The following is a 20,795-nucleotide window of genomic DNA, read 5'->3' as shown; positions in this document are numbered from 1 at the left end:
AGTCATGTGCCGAAACACAAGTGGGATGACATAAAAATGTCTGGACAATGCATCTCTCATTTTTTTATAACTAAAAACCATTGAACATACAATAATTGTTCTCAACTGCCCTGTACTTCATCTACCCGTCTTTGACAGTTTCTACAAGAAGACTTTGACTTTGTCCCCTTTCCATTTTTTTCCCACAAAATTCTGGCTAAAAATAAACAAACCTCTAATGTAATCACCAATATTACACAAATAAAATATTTAATAGCCATATTTATTTATTTGATTATTTAAATGTGAATTTGTCTCGGACATTGCAAACTAAACAAAAAAATAAAGGCTACCATGCAAAAACATTTGATTATTCAATACAAACAGGTATTTACTATTCTACCTCTTTTAAGATTCCAAGTGTCGGAACATTTTTTTGTTTTTTAACATAATTAAAACCCCACATTTTAGCATTTACCACGTTACTGCAGACTATTTGAAAAAGTAATTGTGCCTTTTTAGATATATAAATATACAGGAAATAATTGGCAGTGAACCAGACAGTAAGTAGGAGTGTTCTGCTTCAAGTGGCTCTACGCTGCCTATTATCGTATGACTTCAGCAGGAGATTTTAAATGCACCCGAATTGCTCCCGCACTACAGATGTTATACTCTGATCAGTCCAAGCCGTTGCATTTTCTAGGGTGCCACCCCATGCCCTCTTTTTAGATACCCCCCATTTGTGCTCATTCAGCTACATGAGTGTTAGTAAAGTCAAAACCTACAAAACCACATGTAGTGTGAGGAGGCATGAGGGAAGTCTGCATTCCAGTTCATCCCAAAGGTGATTATTAGGGTTGGGGTCAGAGCTCTATAGCAAGCCACTAAATATCTTCCACTCGAACCCATATAAAGCAAATCTTTATGGAGCTGGCTTTGGGCACATTGGGCAGCATTGTCATGCTGGAACAGGTTTAGGTCTCCTAGTTCAAGTAAAGGGGAAAATCTATTGCTACTGCAGCAAAGACAATTGTGCGTTTCCAACTTTGTGGTAGCATTATGGCTGGAAAAGTACGGTGTCCCAATACTTTTGTTAGAGTGTATGTGGATGCTGTAAATGGACAATGTTGGTACTTAATTGCAAAGCTGTTGCTGTCACTTGAGACTATTGTTTGCAGAGTTGTGATTCTTTGACCTCTGAACTTCACTGTGGTTATGGAGTTCATTGGATCACACACTTTACACACACAACATCAGTACTTTAATAATGCACTTGTCTAATGGGCCTAATGGGATATTCAAAAACCACATACAAATCTTATATTCAGGTGTCCATATACTGTAAAGTACTTGTTTCATTTAATGTAGTCTTTCTATCAGTTTTGGTTTTTAAACATATCTTTGTGTACGCTTATGAATACATACTTTTGTTCCTATGTAAAATAACAAATCTATGAGTGTAAATCTGTTGTAGGTAGTATAATAAAGAAAACAAATGTCTGAACAATTAAACAGTTAAACAGTGTCATTTTGGTGTATTTTCTAAAGCAGATCTTTAGCTTGGAGCTTTAGTACAGCAGAGCTACACACTTTTTGATTACAATAGCAATGAGGTAAAACTGTTGTAAAATAGTGCTGACTGACAGTATCTTAACACGAAGAACCACAAAGTAAATAAACCTTGCGGTTTTGGTGTAGCGCAGTGCAGCTGGTGTAGGCATTTGAGCTTATCTTGACAATATAACAGAGCCAGTCTGCTTCAGATAGCTCACACTGATTGAAAAGGATAAAGTCACAGAACAGAAATAGACATATCAAATAAGATTTCAGCATGGTAGTAGCAAGGTGAGCCTCTTTGCAAAGCTGTAAATGTCTCAAATGACACTTTAATCTGATTTCAGCCTGCCAGCTTCCAGCACCTGAAAAGGCCACCCACACACAATCATGTATTTCCTGTTATTGTGGGTAAACTTTTTCTTTTGGCTTATATTCTGTATAAAGGTATGATATACTTGCTATACTCTACTCTAACCATAGCACCTTACTAGGGCTTGGATATATTAAAAAATATAAAACTATATAGATATCAAAACAGAACATGCACCCTTGTGAATACTGCTGGTTATAAAGCATTAAGTGCTACCAAATTATATAAATATTACTATAATGTAATAAATGGTAGTTTAGTTATTAGCTGCTGGAACAGTTTTGTGTCCAAGCACTGCTGCTCTTTAAATAGCCACAAACAGTTTTCTATTAAGAGAATTACCCCAATTTTTATTTTAAAAGGTTTCATCGAGTTTGACATGAGAGTAACGAGGTTAACTTTAACAAAGTATAGACAGACTCAAGCAAAGGTGTTAAAATTTTTTATCCAAAAGTACCAAAATGTTCCTATGCATAAATTTTGGGTACTCATTTTTGGTACCGAACCATAACGTAACCTCAATAAGCCTAAACTTCGAACTCAAGAAGAGTTATATATTTTTCAGAGATGTGTGGGGTGACTGTCTATCTATCTATATCTTTTTGAGAATACAGATAGTCCCATAGTTATGATGGTTTGACTTATGATTGTTCGATCTTTAGATAGCAATATGACAAAAATGTAAAATTAACCAATTTTTTAGGCAAATGTAGTTGTGTATATGCAGTATGATACGTTGGAACTCTTCCAGGATACGTTTGGATGTCACCAGTGGTCGACAGATTTCTGTTGTCTCGTGTACGACTGTATGTTTTCTCTGTGTTTTTTGTGTTTCAAAGCCCAATTTCTTGTCTCACTTTTTTTATTGGTGTTGCAGAGCGTGCTGATTAGTCTCATCAGCTACAGGTGTTTCTTACTGCTCGTTTCATCCAGCTCCGCCCTCCACTTGTGAACTGGCCCTCGTCCACACACCCGCTGGCACATACATATACATATAGATATATAGTGTAAAGTTAATACATTATGGTACTATAAATTGCTCTGTTTTGCTAAATTATGTAATGTAATTTGTTAATTTTTTTACCCCAAACTGGTCACCATTTTTCAAGATGGTTCCTAGGTAGGCTTGGCCATGTCTCGACTTACGATATTTGATAAGACTGGGACTACCTGTATGTGCAACATTATGCACCAGATGCAACCTTAACCTCAGAACCGCTAACCCTTGGATTAAGCCTCATTTTCGGTAACCAAAACCATAATCTCAGTACACTGATCTCTTAAACAAACCTCAGAAACCTTAATTCTTAAACCTAATGCCGATAACCCTTACGCCAATCACAGACACCAGCCGCATGTTCAACACCCGAAACTGCAGATTTTGTACAATTCTATTAAACTTGGTTTCGAAAAAATGCATTTTTCCACAATAGCATTAAGTCTTCAGACTCCCACACTCACACAGTCTTTACATTACATATCTGCTAAAAAGACTTTAATACACAGTGCACAAGCACTATATCCATATTTACTTACAAGAGTACACTAATCTTAATGAGGACAAAATTCTAGGCAAGTTTAACATGGAAAACATGTAGTTGGGAAGGTTTTAGCTCAGTGGTTAAGGCATTGGACTCTGGAACGGAAGGTCATAGGTTCAAATCCCAGCAACACCAAGCTGCTACTGCTGGGCCCTTGAGCAAGGCCCTTAATCCTCAACTGCTCAGTTGTAAGTCGCTCTGGAAAAGGGTGTCTGCTAAATGCCGTAAATGCAGTAACAGACTGAAATTTATAAACACATTTTTCTTTTCTAATCTCTTTTCATCAGATTTAGGAAACTATGTAGCCAAAAACAGTTGATAACAGGTGAACTTGGTATCACAGTGAGGTTAGACTTCAGTGAAGGCGTGTCTAGTGTGTCTTTGAAGCATTATAAACAGTCTCTATTGCTGAAACAAAGCACCTGCAGGCAGGAGACAGCCATCAGGGATGTTTATGTTTCTTAATGTCTTTGATGATAAGGGTTGGGTTTCAGAAGAGAACCTGGCGATCAGGAAGTTGTAATGTGTTAGTTTAGACTAGACCAAATACACAACTTGCACATACTGTATTGTTCAGAGTTTTTTTTTTTTTAATAGAAGGCTCAACCTTCTTTTCCATGTCTCTTTTTTATATATCTCTCTATCACTTTTTCCTTTGCCTTGTCTTATTGCCCTGTTGTTTATTGTCCTAGCTTTATCTGTTTTTCCCTTTTTCCCATCTGTTGATTCTTGTCTTCCCTACCTTTTCTCTCTTTCATGTTTTTTAATTAGTAATTGTTTTTTTATGCGTGTGCATCTCTCCACAGTGTGCGTGATCGTCATTGTGAGACGCACAGACTTACACAGCAGGTGTGTCTGATTGCAGTGTGGTTAGTAAGAGCAGCTATTGGGTGTTACTGCAAGGAAACAATAACAGTAATCATGTGGACGGGAACCACTGAGACACATGAATGCAGACACACAAACACGTAGTTGGGTGTAAGGGCAGTCATTACTACATGCAGAGGGTGTGTGCTGTTGTGTGTGTCTCTCTGTGTGTGTGGCTTGCTCTAGAATGGTGTCTCTAAAGTTTTCAAACTTAATCAAAAGAAAAGATCATCCAGTCATGACACAGAAACAGGTTCATGTCCCCTGGCTATAAAAACATGTTATCTGATGTAGGAGCAATCAGTTTTCATTAGTGTTAATGTTCTGACCCTGAAGAGGATCAGTTTCAAGTGAAGTACCATTTTCTACTTCACTGCAGCCAGAAGCTCTTCATTACCCTCATCACGTAATTGGTTTGCATAATTCTTGGGAAGGACTGCAAAAATCTTTCTCCAGTTTCTCAGAAGAACGGTTGCCAAATTCTTAAATAATGTAGAGACTGGATTTTCAGTGGAAACATGTGTCTCTCCCTTCTCCTGGGGTATAGATGTCATTGGATTGGTAGCTGCCCAGACAATAGGTTAGGCATTGTAAGAACAACAACAAAAAAATTATTATCATGTGTTAAGTACAAAAAATGTCATCCAGGGTTGTGGTTTTATTTTAGAGACCTGTTCTTTCAAGGGCAGGATTTATTATACGTTTTGAGTTGCAATCAAATTTTTGATGGATGATACAAATCAATATTTTCCACTTTTAGTAGATGACTCAGAGCACAATATAGCACTATATAGCCGGGGGCAGTTCAGGGATTCAGATGACTGAAACACAATCATTGCAGCATTACCTAGCAAACAGAAAATTACAAACATACAGAATTGTTACTGTTGTTTTTAAAATAAATACATGACTAATGATTACCTCTTGGCTGTAGTAAAAACTGATCCATCTTGATCTATCTCAAATAGATTATTGCATTGCTGCAAAATATCTGTTGGTAGACAATAGTAGCGAACTATACAGAATTTTGCTGTATCATACATCCCAAACTGCAGGTTTTTGTCTCCATCTGTACATCTTTGTATGTGTGTAGGTGGTGGGGCGAGTCTTGCTGCTGCAGCTGATCGATTATCTGACCCACAACTATATGAGCGACCCTTTTGTAACGAAGCTGATGAATGCCACTCGTATACACATCCTGCCTTCAATGAACCCAGATGGCTTTGAGTCGTCAGGACGTGACTGCATGTATTCCCCGGGCAGGTAAGAAAAAGAGAAGGAAAAATGATTTGCGCTTATTTTCTATTTATACCTTTGACCCATTTTCTTTTTTTTTTATGCACAACACACTGCATGATGGATTCTAGACGAGGGTTTGGTGGTTGTATGCATTCAATATTCTCCTTAATGTGCATGACTTTAAAATGGCAAAACTCCAGCAAAAGAGCACACAACAGGAAAACGACTGGGGATTGGAACAATGGTTTTCAAAACAATTATCAGTAGACCTTCTAAACTATAGGAAAAAAATAATTGTAAGGAAAACCTTTAGGGCAATAATGATGAGCGTGACCCAGCAACAGTCTAAACACAGATGTGCTGATGCGATAATACAGAGAGGAGCCGATGGATAATTAACAGAGATGTTTTTCAGAAAGTACATAAACTAAAGGGTTGAAAGAGCAAACATTTGGGCGAAGTTACTCTTAGCAAGGAGTGACTGTTAACATCTTGGAAAAGAATTCATCATGATAGGTGAACTGCATCCCAACTTTCTTTGGAATATAAAGCAAAAACAGATTTATAATTAACAAATAAACCCTAGCAATTATAATTATTACAGTAATGACACCATAATGAAACCATTTTTTTGATGAAAAGACCCTTAAATTAATTGCTTATAAAATAATATTGAGTGATGGTGACAAAAAGTTCTCATATTCAGAGCTGAATTATGTGTTTGTGCAGATTACCAGCACGTGAATCATGTCTCTGAAGTCTCTGTGTCCAGTGCAGAGTTTTTCAGTATTGATTAGATCACCACTTTCAGATGCAAGCAATTGCCTTAGAGTCTGGAAAACAAAAAAAATCACGGCTGGAAAATAATTAAATCTTTTCTTTTCTGTGAGCTGTAACAAACTGACAGATGATAAGTTGGAGGATAGCAAATATAGAAATAAACATCTAAAAGTAGTCTAATATATTATAACAGATGTGCTGCAGTGGTTCTTTATATATAATAATAAATATGTATTCTATATTTAAAATTGCAGAAGAAGATAATGCTGATGATAATCTATCAATATACTGTATATATATAAACACCCATTGAATGTTTCTGTCATCTAATTCAAAGACCAGAGCAGCTCTATAGTATTGGTGGTGTGATGGATTGCCTTCCTTGCATCCACTGAGCAGAATGATACATAAAGTTACAGCCATCTTTTTCATTTATAGATTCTGAATGCCCATGTTTATTCACCCTGTGGCAGTTGGCATAAGATGCCATGAATTCCACTTGTAAGTCATGCTGGTTCCATACAAAATAACCTTCAGGATAGATTTCAGGATTCTTCAGGAATGAAACAAATGGTTAGAAAAGGGTAGGAAAAGGATCACTGTGTTTGGAGCTGCACATGAAATCCAAAAGCCCAGTGTGTCACTTTTGGTAAGCAGGACTGGCACTGAGAGATGAACTTGCAGGCACCAAGGGATTAAAACATGAAAGCTAAACCTTTTGTAAAAAAGATTTGCTCCTTCTCAAAATGATTTTTCAAACATTGTGAAGCCGACGAAGAAAAAAGAAAAAAAAAAACTTTATACATAAAGCAAGATAACCTGATGTCTTGAAGTAGCAGGATGGAATTGAGAGAATGAAAAGACAAAATAACAGAGAGTGGGAGTGTGTAATGTAGTGCAGTCCTGGTGTGTTTTTCTTCTAGTATTTTTTTACGTTATGGTTTCTTACCTTCCCTTAACTCTCGCTGTGAACTTCCTGTGAAAGCTGGCAAAACAACATAAGACATATATATATATAGTTTTAGTAGCTTTCCCTGACTTTTACCCTCCAACAAAAAATGTGCATCAGTTTTAGCAATTAAAATAAAAAATTTAAATTTAGCATATTTATTTCCTTGTGTACTGTACATACTTTAGACAACATTATACAGTTGTGTTTTCCAAACGCTACCACCATGCCTCTGGGAATACAAAAAAAAATAAAAAATTTAGCTGTAAAAATGCCAGCACAGTTAGATCTTGCACCATTATCATTACTACATCATTTTGCGTACATTTCTTTTCAAAATGTTTTTTATTTAAAACAATTTTTCCACTACAAGCTAATCTCATTAGGAGCCCAATTTCAAAAAAGTTGGAATGTTGTGTAAAATTTTAATAAAACCAGAAAGCATTGATTTGTAAATAAAATAAACCTCGATAGAAACTTAGAAAACATCAAATATATGAATGTGGGGAAATGTACAATTTTAAGTGAAAAATATTGAATTTGATGGGACAGTTGCAAAAAAGGTCCGGTGAGCATGAAGCCCCTCCCTCGGGCAAGCTCGATGAGCATTTTTTACTCCCAGCGTCACAGCCTCCGCGTTCATGAAGTGTGTCGATGCGGCTCTGGCTTTAGGGAATCCGTATTCTCAATTATATCGACGATTGGTTGATATTAGCTCAATCAGAGCAGTTAGCGGTCCAGCATCGAGATGTCGTTCTGGTTCACATGATGAAGCTGGGGTAAATACTGGGAAGAGTGTGCTTTCTCCATCACAGAGAACCACCTATCTCTGCATTACTTGGGATTCGGCAGTCAGGAAGGTCAGAGAAGGGCAGTCACTCACTGTCAAGCAGTTCCAGAGATTGCTCGGGCTCATGGCAGCAGCGTCCAGTGTCAATCCACTTGGCCTCCTGTACATGAGACCCCTTCAGTGGTGGCACAGAGCCCGGGGGTTCTTTCGGAAGGGAAATCCCCTCCGCATGATCAAGGTCACATGCTGATGCCTACGTGCTTTAGATGCGTGGAGAGATCCTGGGTTCCTACTCCAAGGCCCTGTGTTGGGAGTTCTCAGTCGTCGCATTGTGCTTACGACGGATGCGTCCCTCATGGGATGGGGGACAGTCATGAGTGGCCGCTCTGCACAAGTTCTATGGGACAGTGTCCATCTGAGGTGGCACATCAATTGCCAAGAAATGCTGGCCTTGCTTCTGCCTTTGAAGCACTTCCTCCCGGACCTCAAAGGCAATCACGTGTTGGTCCGCTCAGACAGCACCTGTGGGCCCAGGGAAAGCTCCTCTACTTCAGAGCAGCTTATATCCTGGGCCGCTTGAACGAAGCAGCAGACACCCCATCGAGACAGGGGTCCAAGCCTGGGTGGTGGTGCCTCCACCCTTATAATATATATATTGGTCTCAGAACTCTTATAGTGCACAGAAACAAACAGTTTCATCCAAATCGGAGTAGTTTAAAAATAGTGCAATAAACTGCTTCCTGGCAGATTTAGAAAAGGAGGGAAGATTTAGGCCTATAGGCATGCCTTAAAATAACACCAAAGGACTTCTTGTTCTTAAAAGGCGGGTGCACATGCACACACACACACACACACACACACACACACACACGCACACACACACACTATTGGTCAGTTTATGACACAGTAAATCTGGGTGCTCTGGTGGAAGTACTATAATTTGATAAAGGAACAGCTGGACCAAACACTGGTCTAAAATAGCCACAACCAAAACACACTCACATCCACACTAATTTAGTTCTATTCACATATAAAGTGTCCCAGTCTGTCCTGTCAGAATTTCCTTTTCTAATTACTCTGGTGCCACTGCTTTTAATTAGCATCTTCTGTTGAATTAGATGATAATCCAATACATACTGGAAAATAAAATCTAACTTTTTTAAGCTGTATGTCCACATTTTAACACTTATCATCAACATGTCAAAATAACATTTAAAAAATGTCTCTGTGAAATACCTGGTTTGTTTAAGTGATCAGCCCCATAGAGTACACTATTATCAAGTTACTCATGTGCATCCAATCAACCTTCTGAGCAAACACCAGGCTAATTGCCCCACCTGACTTCAATTGTAGTGGTTTTGGTACTTTTGATTACAGAATAAAACCAGCTGTTACTTGAAGATTCCACTGTTAGCATGCATGGCACTGCAAAAAATCCACCATGACTGGGAAAGTGCTTTCAAAAGGCCTCTGGGATAAAGTTGTTGAAAGGCTAAAGTTAGGAGAAGGCTACAAAAAAGAGATTGAAGGCTTTAACTATCTCTCTATATACTGTTCAGATTGTTCAGACTGTTCAGACAAATTGGATGACTGAGGCAGGAGGACATTGATCAGAGGAACTACCAAGACTTTCAAGGCTTTATGGCTGGGATCACTATCTCACAAGTTTTACACAATGGTAGTGTGGCAAGAAGGAAACCTTTCCTGAAAAATGCCACACTCACACATCTTGTTTGAGTTATGCAATCACACCTGGAAGACTCTGATGCCATCTGGCAAAAGGTGCTATTGTCTGAAGAGACCAAAATTGACCTTTTTAGACTAAACTCCAAGTGCTATATTTGTTGAAAATAAAGCACCGGACACTACCCAGAACACACCATTTCTTCTGTGAAGCTTGACGGTGGCAGCATTATGTTGTGAAGGGTATTTTTCTTTAGCGGGGACTTGGTTTTTGGTCAGGATTTAAATAAATGGTTGCTGCCAAGTACATCCTAATACTTGAGGAAAACCTAAATCCCTCTTCTAGACAACTAATGATAGGCATTCATTCACCTTCCAACGCAGCAGTGAGCTTAAACATAACGCCAACAGAACAATGCAATGGCTTAAATGACTTAAATCCAATAGAAAAAAATGTGTGGATGACTTGAATAGCTGCTCAACACAGAATTTGACTGAAATGTAGCAATTTTGCAAGGACAAATGGGCAAATATTTCCCAGGCTAGGTGTGCAAAGCTAATATAGAAATATCCTAAAAGATTAATGGTTGGTATACTCTGAGAAGTATTAAATCTGAGAAATTTTCTAACCTTGTTATTTTAATTTGACATTTTTAGATTTTTCTTTCGTTAGTTTGAAGTTGTAGAAAAATGTTTTAAGCTGAAGAAGTTAAATATTTCAAGGTGCTCTTCTATGGGCACTCTATATGCAAGAATCAATATGCACAAGTAAAGCAGTAAATAAACCACTACCACCAGCAGTTTGATTATCGATTGAAGTTGTATTGTTTTTTTTTTTCCATGTGCAATATGTCTATTGTATAGTAATCCTAGCCTGAAGGTTAATAAAAAAGAAATACATATGAACTTAATTTTAGAGATGCATTTTAGTGTACAAACTGAAACCAACCAATTTTTTGGTTTTCTGCAAAAAAACAAAACAAAACAAATTGTGATTCTTTCTTCAAAGGCTTGGATCCAGAAAGTTCTTAGAGAATGTTATTTTAGAGGCATCTGCTTCTTGTCTTGTTTATAAAGCTTTCAAACACCACACTCACAAATGGAAAAATGACTGTAAAAAATATTTTTGTACATACATCATCGTAAGAATGAAAATAATTACGCGGGTATATTATTAAATATTATTAAACAAATCAGGTACAATATTATGTGCAATATTACCCGCAATTTACGTGCAATACTACCTCAAAACATGACTTAAAAAGCGTACTTTTTTTTTCCTATTTGTATTATTACATTGTACTGTATATATACTGGTATTGTAGTATATGTATATTATTTTTTAGATATTTGCATTTATTTTTATTTCTTTGTTGTTATTATTATTATTATTATTATTATTATTATTTATTTTTATTTCTGTTTTTATTTTTTGTATATTCTTCTTTTTTTATATATATTTGCATCTATTTTTATTTCTTTGTCTTGCTGCTGTAACATAGAAATTTCCCCACTGTGGGACGAATAAAGGTTTATCTTATCTTATCTTATCTTATCTTATCTTATCTTATCTTATCTTATCTTATCTTATCTTATCTTATCTTATCTTATCTTATAATAAAAATGGTGCCGCTCAGCCTTTTTATTAAGGTCAATAATACTTTCTTATTATTTTTATTAACTAACTGGATATTTTTCGTTTGGCTTCTGCAGATTAAACTCTATTCTGTGTAAGATAACAGACTGTTGAAAAAAAAATATAACAAATAAATAAATAAATACAGGAATACTAAAATGTCCCACATTTCTTGTTCAAATTATTAATTTTTCTTGCATTTATTTTTTAACAAACTCAGGCCCCCTTAGGAATTTAGTAATTCTTAAAAAACTGTTTGTGTATGTATATTTTCCTTATTACACTTTTTGTACATGCTTCATTAACCATGCCTTATCACTTAGTATCTTGAATGAATTGAACTTAAGCAGCTGGTATCACAACAGTGACAGCTGAATAGCAACGCTTCACATTACAATGTATTTTAAGAATCCCCGAGCACAGCACTTTTAAACAGAGCTGCTTGCAAAGCTTATTGGGAAGATTTAGGAAAGATTACCTCACTGTGCCCATCACAGCACTGCAGTAAACACCTAATCAGTTGCACATGAGTCAGCTGAGTCAAAGCCATTGGTGTAAATATATATAATTTTGTTTGAAGGTGTGACTTACTAGAGCTAAATGTAAATTTAACCCTTTAAAGCTCTTGATAACTCACACTAGATTTTTGGAGCTGGAACAGAACTATAATCCTGGTGTTTATGAGAACTGGGTTGCCTGGTTTTGATTTCATCCTCACGCAACATACAATGATTAAAAAATACCTGAGGGTTTTTGGTTGAAAAATATATTGCATTTGGTAAGTGGTACTGTAGCTCAGTGATTAAGGCATTGGACTCCTGATTGGAAAAGCTGCCACTGCTGGCCCCTAAACAAGGTTCTTGATCCTAGACTGCTCAGTTGCATAAATAGGATAATTCAACACAAGTACACTCCTACAACACATTGTTAACTGCTGTTGTTTTTATAAAATCAGATGTATTCAGATGCTATACATGAATAGAGCCTACAGATAGACACAATGGTGATAGTTCAGGGTGTAACGTTTCCAATATTTTGTCTGCAATTGAAACCATGTGCCATTATGTCTCACTAAATGTCTTTCATAATAGACGCTTGACCCATGCATATGCCCCCGAGTCGAAAGAGACTTGGTCAGCCACTGTCTTCCAACAAGAATGTGAAACAGAAATGTGCATGGAACATTATGCAGCATTATGCTAATGAATTTCCTGACTGCTATTCACTTGCAGGCTTAATAAAAACGGCGTGGACCTGAACCGGAACTTTCCAGATGCGTTCTTGAGTGATTTTGAACAGGTGAGAGAAAAGGAGGTGGATTCTGTGATTAAGTGGTTGAAGACAGAGATGTTTGTTCTCTCCGCGAACCTCCATGGAGGAGCAGTGGTGGCCAGCTACCCCTATGACAACAGCAACGGAGGTTAGTAATGTACAGGGGGCATTCTTTACATCGCTCTGATAAATGATCCATCCGGATTGGTCAGAATTATGATGATCAATAAATGATTGATTAATTTGTTTTTTAATAACAGGATGGCACAAACTAGTAGCAAACCGGTATTTGTATGCCAAGTTCATATTAAGTCACTTGTTCTAGTATGTTCTAAGAACAACGGCTTAACATATAAAAAACAAATTGTCATCATTGATATAGTGAAGATATACAGTACAGACCAAAAGTTTGGACACACCTTCTCATTCAAAGAGTTTTCTTTATTTTCATGACTATGAAAATTGTAGATTCACACTGAAGGCACCAAAACTATGAATTAACACATGTGGAATTATATATGGAATTATATACATAACAAAAAAGTGTGAAACAACTGAAAAATGTCATAGTCTAGGTTCTTCAAAGTAGACACCTTTTGCTTTGATTACTGCTTTGCACACTCTTGGCATTCTCTTGATGAGCTTCAAGAGGTAGTCACCTGAAATGGTCTTCCAACAGTCTTGAAGGAGTTCCCCGAGAGATGCTTGGCACTTGTTGGCCCTTTTGCCCTACCTCTGCGGTCCAGCTCACCCCTAAACCATCTCGATTGGGTTCAGGTCCGGTGACTGTGGAGGCCAGGTCATCTGGTGCAGCACCCCATCACTCTCCTTCTTGGTCAAATAGCCCTTGATGCCTTCAGTGTGACTCTACAATTTTCATAGTCATGAAAATAAAGAAAACTCTTTGAATGAGAAGGTGTGTCCAAACTTCTGGTCTGTACTGTATACACACACACACACACACACACACACACACACACACACACACACACACACACACATATATATATATATATATATATATATATATATATATATATATATATATATATATATATATATATATATAGTGTGTTTTGTGTTATAGTTATTTGCTATAGCCCTGAGTATGCATTCTGTTTTCTGTTAAACCATTTTTTTTTTTGTGAGATGTTGTGAAGTGATACACTCTGAATGACCTATCCAGGCAGTGAGCTGCAGGGGGACTCCAGCATTACTCCAGATAATGATGTGTTTGTCCACCTGGCCAAGACTTACTCAGTTAACCATGCGAGCATGCAAAAGGCAAACAAGTGCTATGATTCCAAGGATTTCACCGACGGCATCACCAACGGCTACAGCTGGTATCCACTAGAAGGTACTTTTTGGACATTTTTAATAGCGTGAAAACAGAGTTCTATTAATATCGGTTTCTTTATATTTTAGCATACCCCAACACTTATAAAGTATAAGCTGTGTCACAACAACTTTTTTGCAAATGATAAACAGATGTTCCCCAAGTTATGATGGTTCGACTTAAGATTTTTTCGATCTTATAATGATACCAATATGAGAAAAAAGTACAAATATTTTGTTTTGTAGCAGCATATGCACCACCCTCCATGTGCATGCACCGATGCTCATCCATGCGCCTGATGCCAGATGCATATATACTGTAAAGTTTATATAGTATGGTACTGTAGATGTACTGTATTTACTCTGTACTGTACTCTGTTTTGCTAAATTGTTAAATTAGTAACAAATTACAGTATACTACCCCATACTGATCCCCATTCTTTAAGACTTTTGGGTAGGCTAGGCTAGGCTATTTGAAGCTAATTGTTTCCTGTTTTGCACTCTTTTAAGTATGGTCAACCATTTTGTGGACAGAATCTGATAATTCATGCTTTTCTTCTCTGTTTTTCTCAGGTGGGATGCAGGATTACAATTATGTTTGGGCTCAGTGTTTAGAGCTCACTCTTGAGCTCTCCTGCTGTAAATTCCCTCCAGAAAGTGACCTGCCAGGTCTGTGGGACGCAAACAAGCCCGCACTGCTGGCCTACATGCAACAAGTTCATTTAGGTACTAAACACACCCAGCAAAACACTAAACACAGACAACACTTTGCACCCACATTGTACCTGTGACCTGTCCTCATGGTTGTCATGACAAAGCCAATGTTTCAACATGATCTAATTGTTTTCACCTATTTGTCACACCTGTAAGATGAGCTGGTAAACTTATCACACATCCAATCTCCTAGCTATTGGTGTAATGCATATAATGCCACAACAGCTGTCACAAGAGCATCAGTAACATTACACCTGTAGAGGTCCTCTGATGAGTAATTCAATTTACCACATGAGCCAGTTTTATTATTCAAGGATACGTGAAAACCACGATTAATCCTCGTGTGAATTGAATATTTTGTTAACAAGTTTCATATTATGTGTCAATATCACACTAACTGACCTATATGAAGAGTGAGGAACCTTTGTTCAGAAATTGACACACTAAAAGCTTAAAGTATGTGGACAATTGTCCATCACGTCCATCTCTTTCTCATACAGTATTGTTGCCCCAAAGTTGGAAGCACACGATTGTTTAATTGTGTACCTCAACTTTGTGGTATCAGTTTGGGGGAAGAACCACATATAGCTGAAAAATTCAAGTAGGCCAATATTTTTGTCCATATCATGTACTTACTAATTTATTCAATACATTGAAATGTCAGTGGTTGAAAACTTGACTGGTGCTGTAGCAAATAAAGTAGCAACGCATTATATAAACCGCTTGCTGTATAGCTAGAGTAGTAATAAAATGTCTCAGAAGGCTGTTACATCTCATCTCTCCTGTCTTTCCTGTCATCTAGAATCCCACACTATAACTCACTACTTCCACAACAAACTCTATTTCCCAGAATATGCAGCCCCCTTAGATTTGACCTTATGCTTTTATCTGATGATCATGCTTAGATAAATCATTATGAGAATCATTATATTAACAGTGTTAATAACATTGCTGTACATGTTTCATAGTGAATCCCAGCTCTAACATGATTTCAGATTTTATTCAGTGATTTTATTGGATTCACATTTTTTTTTTTTAAAGCTGTGCTGTTTACATTACATTTACATCACTTTTACGTCACTGACGCCCTTATCCAGAGTTACTTACAATTAACCAAGTGAGGGTTAAAGGCCCAGCAGTGGCAACTTGGTGATCCTTGGATTTTAACTTGTGACCTTCTGAACCAGATTCAACTCTGCGTTTAAAACACCATATTCGCATAAAGTCTGTCAAGAATGATCATGGGAAGTGCTCAGAGCTAGATTAGATATTGTGGAGCACACAACTTTGTCAATTGTCTGGAAAGACAAACTCGGTCTTGTAAACATTGTGCTAAACTCAGCGTCTAGACACAGGCACCATATCGGCTCCACAAATCCAGTTCTGAAGTAAGCTTAGTAAAGTGGAAAGATTACATTTTACATCATTAACTAAAATGGATGGCTTTAGCAGTAATGACTCAAGCTACAGAAGTGGAACAAGACTGTCCCCTTACAGAAGTTACGATTATTACCATCAACCAAACGGTGTATTATGTGATCTCTGTGCTATCATAATTTGTTTTCCAGCATGAGTTAATTAGCATAATTAAGTAATTCCCTCTATCCTGATAGGATCATCTAAGCCTTCACAATGTTTGTTTGTCACATTAGTGCTGGAAAAAGAGTTTCTTTAAATATACTGTATTTTCCATGTTAGGTATAAAAGGCCAAGTGCTTGATTTGAATGGGACGCCAGTTCAAAATGCCTCAGTGGAGGTACAGGGGAGGAGAAACCTTTGTCCATTCAAGACAAATCAAAATGGAGAGTATTACAGACTGCTGCTGCCAGGAAACTACACCATCACGGTGAGAACAAGTCCTCTGCTTTATATGCATATTATTCGGAATATACGTAAATAACCCATGAAAATTTATTTCAGAAAATATTGCAAGGGTCTTCAAACCCATGTTCTTGACTTCTAGTTACACCTCAGGTTAATGGCTTGTTTAAAGGTCTAAAAGTTGGTGTGCTATAGCATGGGGATCTTTTGTATAATAGAGTTGAACCTGAAGCACTTTATGCCCATTATCCAATGAATACACGGGAGCCTATGGTTGACGTATTTATCAGTTAAAACTCTTCATTTGAATAGATGTCGATCTTTCCCTTCCTCCTTTAACAGAATGTAGGACGAATCTGTTGCAATGACTCTTCACTTTAGGCCAGGCACCATGATAATGGTTCTGTTTTCTTTTTGCTTGCCGTAGGAAATGAAGCTTAGTGAGACATGAAAAGCACTTAAAGCAAAGTGGGTAATTCATGCCCTGGGCTGAAAGCCACACACATTCTTAACAAAGGGGTCAGATCTGGCAGATCGGAAGAATTATTTGTTTTTAAATAAGCATGGTTGAATAAGAGGTAGACTGAGTAGTTTTCAACTATGAAGAACTAAAAGGAACGGAATCAGGCAATTACTTTATTGTCAAATTGGACTTCAGTGCATGCCAGATCATCAGTAAATGCCAAAACTAGTTGGAGCCCAAGTTTCCTCCATTAGAAATCTGCCACATGGTGATGTAGAGACCAAAATACTAATTGGTCCAGCAGTAAAATGTCATGAAAATGTTTTGGATGTACATTAGTTGCAAAGCATCATTCAATTTAAAGTAATAGGGAACGCAATTTTTTCCAATTTATTGACTTTATTTTTTAGATGAAACAAACAAAAAACAGCAACGCTTAATGCAAACATCAATCGTTATTGAAAACATTACTTATTTATATAAGGATGTTGGGTAACACTTTATTTGAAGGGTACCTACAAAACATGCTGATGTCAGAGATCCCTCCTTGCACTTGCCAACTCATGGTCTCCACTCTGTGTCATCATTGCTATGTGTTTGTTTTCATCTATGTAATGTCTCCACACCTTTTTTGTTATTTGTCCTTTTGTTTTGCCAGGTTTCCACTTCCATGTGCATTCGTTTGCGTTTAAATACCCTGTGTGTATGATTCGTCTTTGCAAAGTTATTGGCTTAGTTTACATTTTGTTTTATGTTTCACGTTTACACTTTTGATGGTTTCTGATCTTGTTTCTGTCTCTTGATTAATGTCATTGCCAAGCCATATGAGATATTTACCCAAACTGTTACAACAAAGTCTTACGCCTGGATCTTAAGAGGGCTCTGATCTCAACCCTGGTGAACACCTTAGGGATGAATGTGAATGCTGACTGCACCCCAGGCCTCCTCACTTCACCTACATCAGTACCTGACTTTACTAACACCCTTGTGGCTGAATGAGCACAAATCTCAGCAGACACACTCTAAACTCTAGTGACATCTTCCCAGAATATTATAACAGCAAATGGAGGCTAAATGTGGAATTGGATTTTGAAAGAGAACATACGAAAATTACTGTATGTTCAGATGAAACATGTAATAGCTTAACAATCTGTCATGTAAACAATATACTTTTTTTTTTAACTCACAGGTTTTAATGACATAATTCTCTAAATTATGTTTTATAAATTGTTCAGTGCTAAATAATTTGTTATTCAGGCTCTGTGTGTTGGAATGTAATGCAGTGCTATGATCCTTATCTAATCTGTTTAGTGGGAGTGTTCATAGCTGTTGTTGTATTCTCTCACAACCACCAAGCTTCAGATCTAACTGATAGACAAATCTGAATCCGCCACTATTGTGATGTATGATTTGAGTCCTCATCTAATCTTCCAGATGACGTGTTTTGGCTAGCTTTCAAGAAAAATAATAGAATAGCAATCTTTTTTTCTATTTGCTTATAACACAATATTTGTTCATGCAGAATCATTAATGTGTACTGTATCGATTAGGTACTGGTGTAGGACTGGATTTTAAGGTATTTTGACTGAAATGGTCCTAAAGATTTCATGAGAAGTAATTGATAAAAAATCGTTTTTTTAAATAAAGCCCTGTTGTAGAGGTTTAATAGTGGGCTCTTCACCATGATTCTGAATCTGACAAATGATCATTTATTTGTATATTAAATATGACTTCAAATATGTCAAAATTCTCTGGGGAGCTACTGTCAGGCCTCAACTCTGAAGTGGAGAAGATTAATTCTCCATCTGGTGTGTGAGGCTGGCAGTGCGATTTGTGTACACATTTAACAAGTTTGACAGCAGTGTAAATCTTGCAAATACATGTTTTGCAGGTGAGATACCCAGGATACGAACCCCTCACAGAGACCGTGTCAGTGCCGTACGGTCCGGACGGGTTCACAGCTTTAACACACAACTTCCAGTTTCAGAAAAGTACCAGCACTACATTCTTTGTGGCAACAGAGCCCACTTGCCCATCACCTGAAGTCAGTAATAGAGAGAACCACAGTGCTGCCCTGCTGTCCAGCACCATCATTACACTTACAGCCCTCACAATTCACACACTCCTGCTGTGTTGAGTGATCATTGGGCGATTTGACTGTTGACTGAAGTGTAGACTTTACTCTTTTTGCACACACACATACACACACATTAGCCCTGTATTGGCTTGAGAGGTTTTTTATTTGTGTTTTATGAGGATATCTCGTTCCTTTTGAAGGTCATTAAAGGAAAGCAACCGACTCTGAATATTGCATTTAATGAACTGCCTCATCAGAGAGAGGCTGTACTTTGGGAGCTCATAATGGGAACACACTTTCCTCTAAGTCATTTTTACAGATAAGCACTTTGCAGAGAATTTCAAAACTTTGAATGGCTTATATAAAAGACATTATGCAAATGCTCTCATGCCTGATAGCTTTGACTGTGTGGTTACTTAAAGATCCATTTTCTTCTTTAACATCTTTGCTGGTGTCGATTTTAAAGGAAAAGTCCATCCTGAATGTCTTGCATATTAATATCTTTAATGGATAAGTGATAGTCACATCCAAGGTTTGTTTTATATCGAAAGTGGTTTTAATGTTTTCCTCAACATGTTCCACTCTGTTTTCAATTTGATTTAGTTTACATAATTCAATGGCACAACTGGGAATTAGCCCCTGCATCATCTCCACAGAAGCGCAGCAGCACACCAGTTTTTCGATCTTCTCTGTTAATGCTATTTTTACAGATTCACAGATTTTTACAGGCATTCACAGATGCCATCTTGTCACGGGGATAACAAATATCTAGCACCAAGCAACAAATACACATCAGAAATGCTATGCACAGATGACAATTATTTCAGTATGAGCATGTTTATTCAGGGTGGATCGTTCCTTTCAGTTTTGTATTTTTTTTTTTTTTTTACATTGCCCCTGGAATAAATTTTTTGTCCTTCCCTTAATGTTGTTCTTTTATTACAGTCAAAGCTCAGACATGTAACTGTTCCAGTGGTGACTTTAATCGCTTGGTGACCGTCTAAATTTAATTAAGATTTAAAGCAGAATTTTATAGCTTGAGAAAACTTAAATCCCTAAGGGCTTAATACATGCTATTTCAACTAATGAATAATGTCTAATGTACTTTATCTTAGACAAAGTACTTTTTATTCATTTTTATTCTATTTTTGTCTTTTTTTGTTGTTGTCTATGAAGTCTTATTTAGAAAAGTGAGTGTTTGAGAGTTTCAAAATTATGCAGGTATTTTATCAAGCCATAAAAGTACTTTTATTCAGTTGTATTTAGCATTTAGATATTTTATTCCTTTTAAAACACATCTGTTTGTCGGCAAAGTCTTCCCTTTCTGAATCCATAAACCTAAACTCAAATGGTTATGCCAAAAACAGCTCTTTTTTTTTTATTCTACCTCATCCTGCCCTCGTACTGTTATAATGACTTGTAGTGCCTTAAATAAAATTGTTAAACTGTTGTTTGTCCGATGCCTTTAAAAACATTTGTTTAATAAACTGAATCCTACACTGCTAATCAAAAAATGACTATGAAACTATTAGGTTTCTGATACTAACATTTATACATACCGAATGCCATTAAATCACAGATGCTGGACATGGATCATGTAAATGAAAAAAAAAAAAAGTCTTTGCACTGGTAAGTTTCCATGGTTTTATATATTTTTTTATCTTACAAAAATGCTGACTTCATGTTATACTGCCAATTATTCTTTCCTCCCATGTGGTAGT

At 37.0% G+C, this 20,795-nt stretch overlaps 1 protein-coding gene across 2 annotated transcripts in view; it reads left to right on the top strand.

Moving 5' to 3' along the window:
- cpm (carboxypeptidase M) overlaps positions 1 to 20,524 on the top strand; it is a 38,341-nt gene extending 17,817 nt beyond the window's left edge. For both annotated transcript variants that reach the window (XM_046874089.1, XM_046874090.1), the window contains 6 exons: positions 5,408 to 5,577; positions 12,624 to 12,811; positions 13,850 to 14,020; positions 14,572 to 14,724; positions 16,411 to 16,559; positions 18,889 to 20,524. In XM_046874089.1, the coding sequence (XP_046730045.1) occupies positions 5,408 to 5,577; positions 12,624 to 12,811; positions 13,850 to 14,020; positions 14,572 to 14,724; positions 16,411 to 16,559; positions 18,889 to 19,134 (1,077 nt within the window). In that variant the 3' untranslated portion in view covers positions 19,135 to 20,524. The remainder of the gene's footprint in view (positions 1 to 5,407; positions 5,578 to 12,623; positions 12,812 to 13,849; positions 14,021 to 14,571; positions 14,725 to 16,410; positions 16,560 to 18,888) is intronic.
- The last annotated feature ends 271 nt before the right edge of the window (positions 20,525 to 20,795 follow it).

The sequence above is a fragment of the Silurus meridionalis genome, chromosome 18, assembly GCF_014805685.1.
Source record: "Silurus meridionalis isolate SWU-2019-XX chromosome 18, ASM1480568v1, whole genome shotgun sequence".
NCBI lineage: Eukaryota > Metazoa > Chordata > Actinopteri > Siluriformes > Siluridae > Silurus > Silurus meridionalis.
The sequence above is the reverse complement of the archived record's forward strand: the minus strand, read 5'-3'. Positions and strand labels throughout refer to the sequence as shown.